Source organism: Pteronotus mesoamericanus, unplaced genomic scaffold, assembly GCF_021234165.1.
Source record: "Pteronotus mesoamericanus isolate MK-2021 breed Mesoamerican mustached bat unplaced genomic scaffold, CSHL_Meso_final contig_101, whole genome shotgun sequence".
Taxonomy (NCBI): Eukaryota; Metazoa; Chordata; class Mammalia; order Chiroptera; family Mormoopidae; genus Pteronotus; species Pteronotus mesoamericanus.
Genome location: NW_026555001.1, coordinates 7,487,064 through 7,489,823, shown reverse-complemented (window position 1 = coordinate 7,489,823; position 2,760 = coordinate 7,487,064). Strand labels below are relative to the sequence as shown.

Sequence of the window (2,760 nt, the reverse complement as noted above, 5' to 3'; positions counted from 1 at the left end):
CCGCTTCTCTCTTCCCAAGCCGTTTTTGTCTTCGTCCTATATTCTCACCTGGTGTTCCCTGATTCTCAGTCCTAAAAGAACCCCTAATTCCCTTCTAGAACCTCCTTTCCCCCATGAAAATTTTTTTTAAAAAACAGTTCCTCTTCTAGATGTTTAAATTGACTTGATTTGTAACTGAAATCAAAATTGGCCAGCTGAGGTGTAATTAATGAAAGTTAATCCTTATTTTAACTACCGAATCGTACACAGTGCACCATTGTATATAACCTACAAGTACACACACAAGTCAGTCAGTGAAATAGACGATGCCGAAAGCTACAGACGCACTATCCCCATGGCTCCTTCCAAGGAATCTTTATTCACTTGTTTAGTCTGCAGCAGGAATAGCTGCCCTGCTTCAGTCCAAGGTGGCAATGCTGAGATATTGTACAAGCTCCATGCAGTTTTCCAAACTTCAGGAAATTTGAACTGAAACATTGACTGAAAAGAGCTCGTAGTACATTTATATGTTAAGCTATTGTTTAAAGCCTCTTCACATGTGATGAGCTCATATTCAAAATGTTTTGACTCAACGCGCAAAAGGGCTTGGCAAGGGCTTGTGGGAGGAGCACCCTGTCCCAGGGACCAGGAAAAAGAAAACAAGAACCACTCAGCGCGTTCTCTCAGGGCCAGGGTTTCTGTATTTAAAAAATATATCAAATACAGCTTTTTTCGCAACAGTTTGGCCACCAGAACACAGGGGTCGAGAAAACCACCACTAAATCAAAGCCAAAATGGGAAAGGAAAAGACTCACATCAACATTGTCGTCATTGGACACGTAGATTCCAGTAAGTCTACCACTACTGGCCATCTGATCTACAAATGTGGTGGGATCAACAAGAGAACAATCAAAAAATTTGAGAAGGAGGCCGCTGAGATGGGGAAGGGCTCCTTCAAGTATGCCTGGGTCTTGGATAAACTGAAAGCTGAATGTGAGCGTGGTATCACCATTGATATCTCCCTATGGAAATTCGAAACCAGCAAGTATTACGTGACCATCATTGATGCCCCAGGACACAGAGACTTTATCAAAAGCATGATTACAGGCACATCTCAGGCTGACTGTGCTGTCCTGATTGTTGCTGCTGGTGTTGGTGAGTGTGAAGCAGGGATCTCCAAGAATGGGCAGACCCGTGAGCATGCCCTTCTGGCTTACACACTAGGTGTGAAACAGCTGATTGTTGGTGTTAACAAAATAGATTCCACTGAGCCTCCCTACAGCCAGAAGAGATATGAGGAAATTGTTAAAGAAGTCAGCACCTACATTAAGAAAATTGGCTACAACCCTGACACAGTAGCATTTGTGCCAATTTCTGGTTGGAATGGTGACAACATGCTGGAGCCAAGTGCTAACATGCCTTGGTTCAAGGGATGGAAAGTCACCCACAAAGATGACAGTGCCAGTGGAACCACGCTGCTTGAAGCTCTGGATTGCATCCTGCCACCAACTCATCCAACTGACAAGCCCCTGCGTCTGCCCCTCCAGGACGTCTACAAAATTGGTGGTACTGGTACTGTCCCTGTGGGCCGAGTGGAGACTGGTGTTCTCAAACCCAGCATGGTGGTCACCTTTGCTCCAGGTAATGTTACAACTGAAGTCAAATCTGTTGAAATGCACCATGAAGCTTTGAGTGAAGCTCTTCCTGGGGACAATGTGGGCTTCAATGTCAAGAACGTGTCTGTCAAAGATGTTCGTAGTGGCAATGTGGCTGGTGACAGCAAAAATGATCCACCAATGGAAGCAGCTGGCTTCACAGCTGAGGTGATTATCCTCAACCATCCTGGCCAAATCAGTGCTGGTTATGCACCTGTTCTGTATTGTCACACAGCTCATATTATTTGCAAATTTGCTGAGCTGAAGGAGAAGATTGATCATCGTTCTGGGAAAAAGCTGGAAGATGGCCCGAAGTTTTTGAAATCTGGTGATGCTGCCATCATTGATATGGTTCCTGGCAAGCCCATGTGTGTTGAACGCTTCTCTGACTATCCCTCTCTGGGCCACTTTGCCGCTCGTGACATGAGACAGACAGTTGCTGTTGGTGTCATCAAAGCAGTGGACAAGAAGGCAGCTGGAGCTGGCAAAGTCACCAAGTCTGCCCAGAAAGCTCAGAAGGCTAAATGAATATTATCCCCAACACCTCCCACCCCAGTCTTAATTAGTGGTGGAAGAACGGTCTCAGAACTGTTTGTCTCAACTGGCGACTTAAGTTTAATAGTAAAGGACTGGTTAATGATTACAATGCATCATAAAACCTTCAGAAGGAAAGGAGAATGTTTTGTGGACCATTTGGTTTTTTTGTGTGTGGCAGTTTTTAAGTTATTAGTTTTTAAAATCAGTACTTTTTAATGGAAACAACTTGACCAAAATCTGTCACAGAATTTTGAGACCCACTAAAACAAAGTTTAATGAGAAAAATAAAAAATAAAAATAAAAATAAAAAATATATCAAATACAGACTCTCCTCTCAATCCAGCACTAATTTCTAGGTTACAATTAAACAACAGTCACTTTTCCCATGGCTTCCTACTACAGGGTGTTTCAATAAAGTATTTATTTGACTTATTAGTATATGTTTTAAAGACTAGAGCAGTTAGACATTAACCAGTACCTATTTGGGTTATGTTAATGTCACAAATGTTAAAAAGGACCACTATTTCAGAGCTGACCACATGCAAGATGCACATTGTTCTAAGGAGTGTATTTAAAATCTGAAAGGGAT

General features: G+C 42.6%; 1 protein-coding gene across 1 annotated transcript; it reads left to right on the top strand.

Moving 5' to 3' along the window:
• Window positions 1-730: 730 nt before the first annotated feature.
• LOC129064769 (elongation factor 1-alpha 1-like) lies at window positions 731-2,426 on the top strand. The gene has a single exon (XM_054565913.1). It carries the CDS (start codon window positions 774-776, stop codon window positions 2,160-2,162), a length of 1,389 nt encoding a protein of 462 aa, XP_054421888.1. The 5' UTR covers window positions 731-773; the 3' UTR covers window positions 2,163-2,426.
• The last annotated feature ends 334 nt before the right edge of the window (window positions 2,427-2,760 follow it).

Coding starts and splice junctions, on each gene's coding strand:
- LOC129064769 (XM_054565913.1), top strand. CDS start 774: ATGGGAAAGGAAAAGACTCACATCAACATTGTCGTCATTGGACACGTA.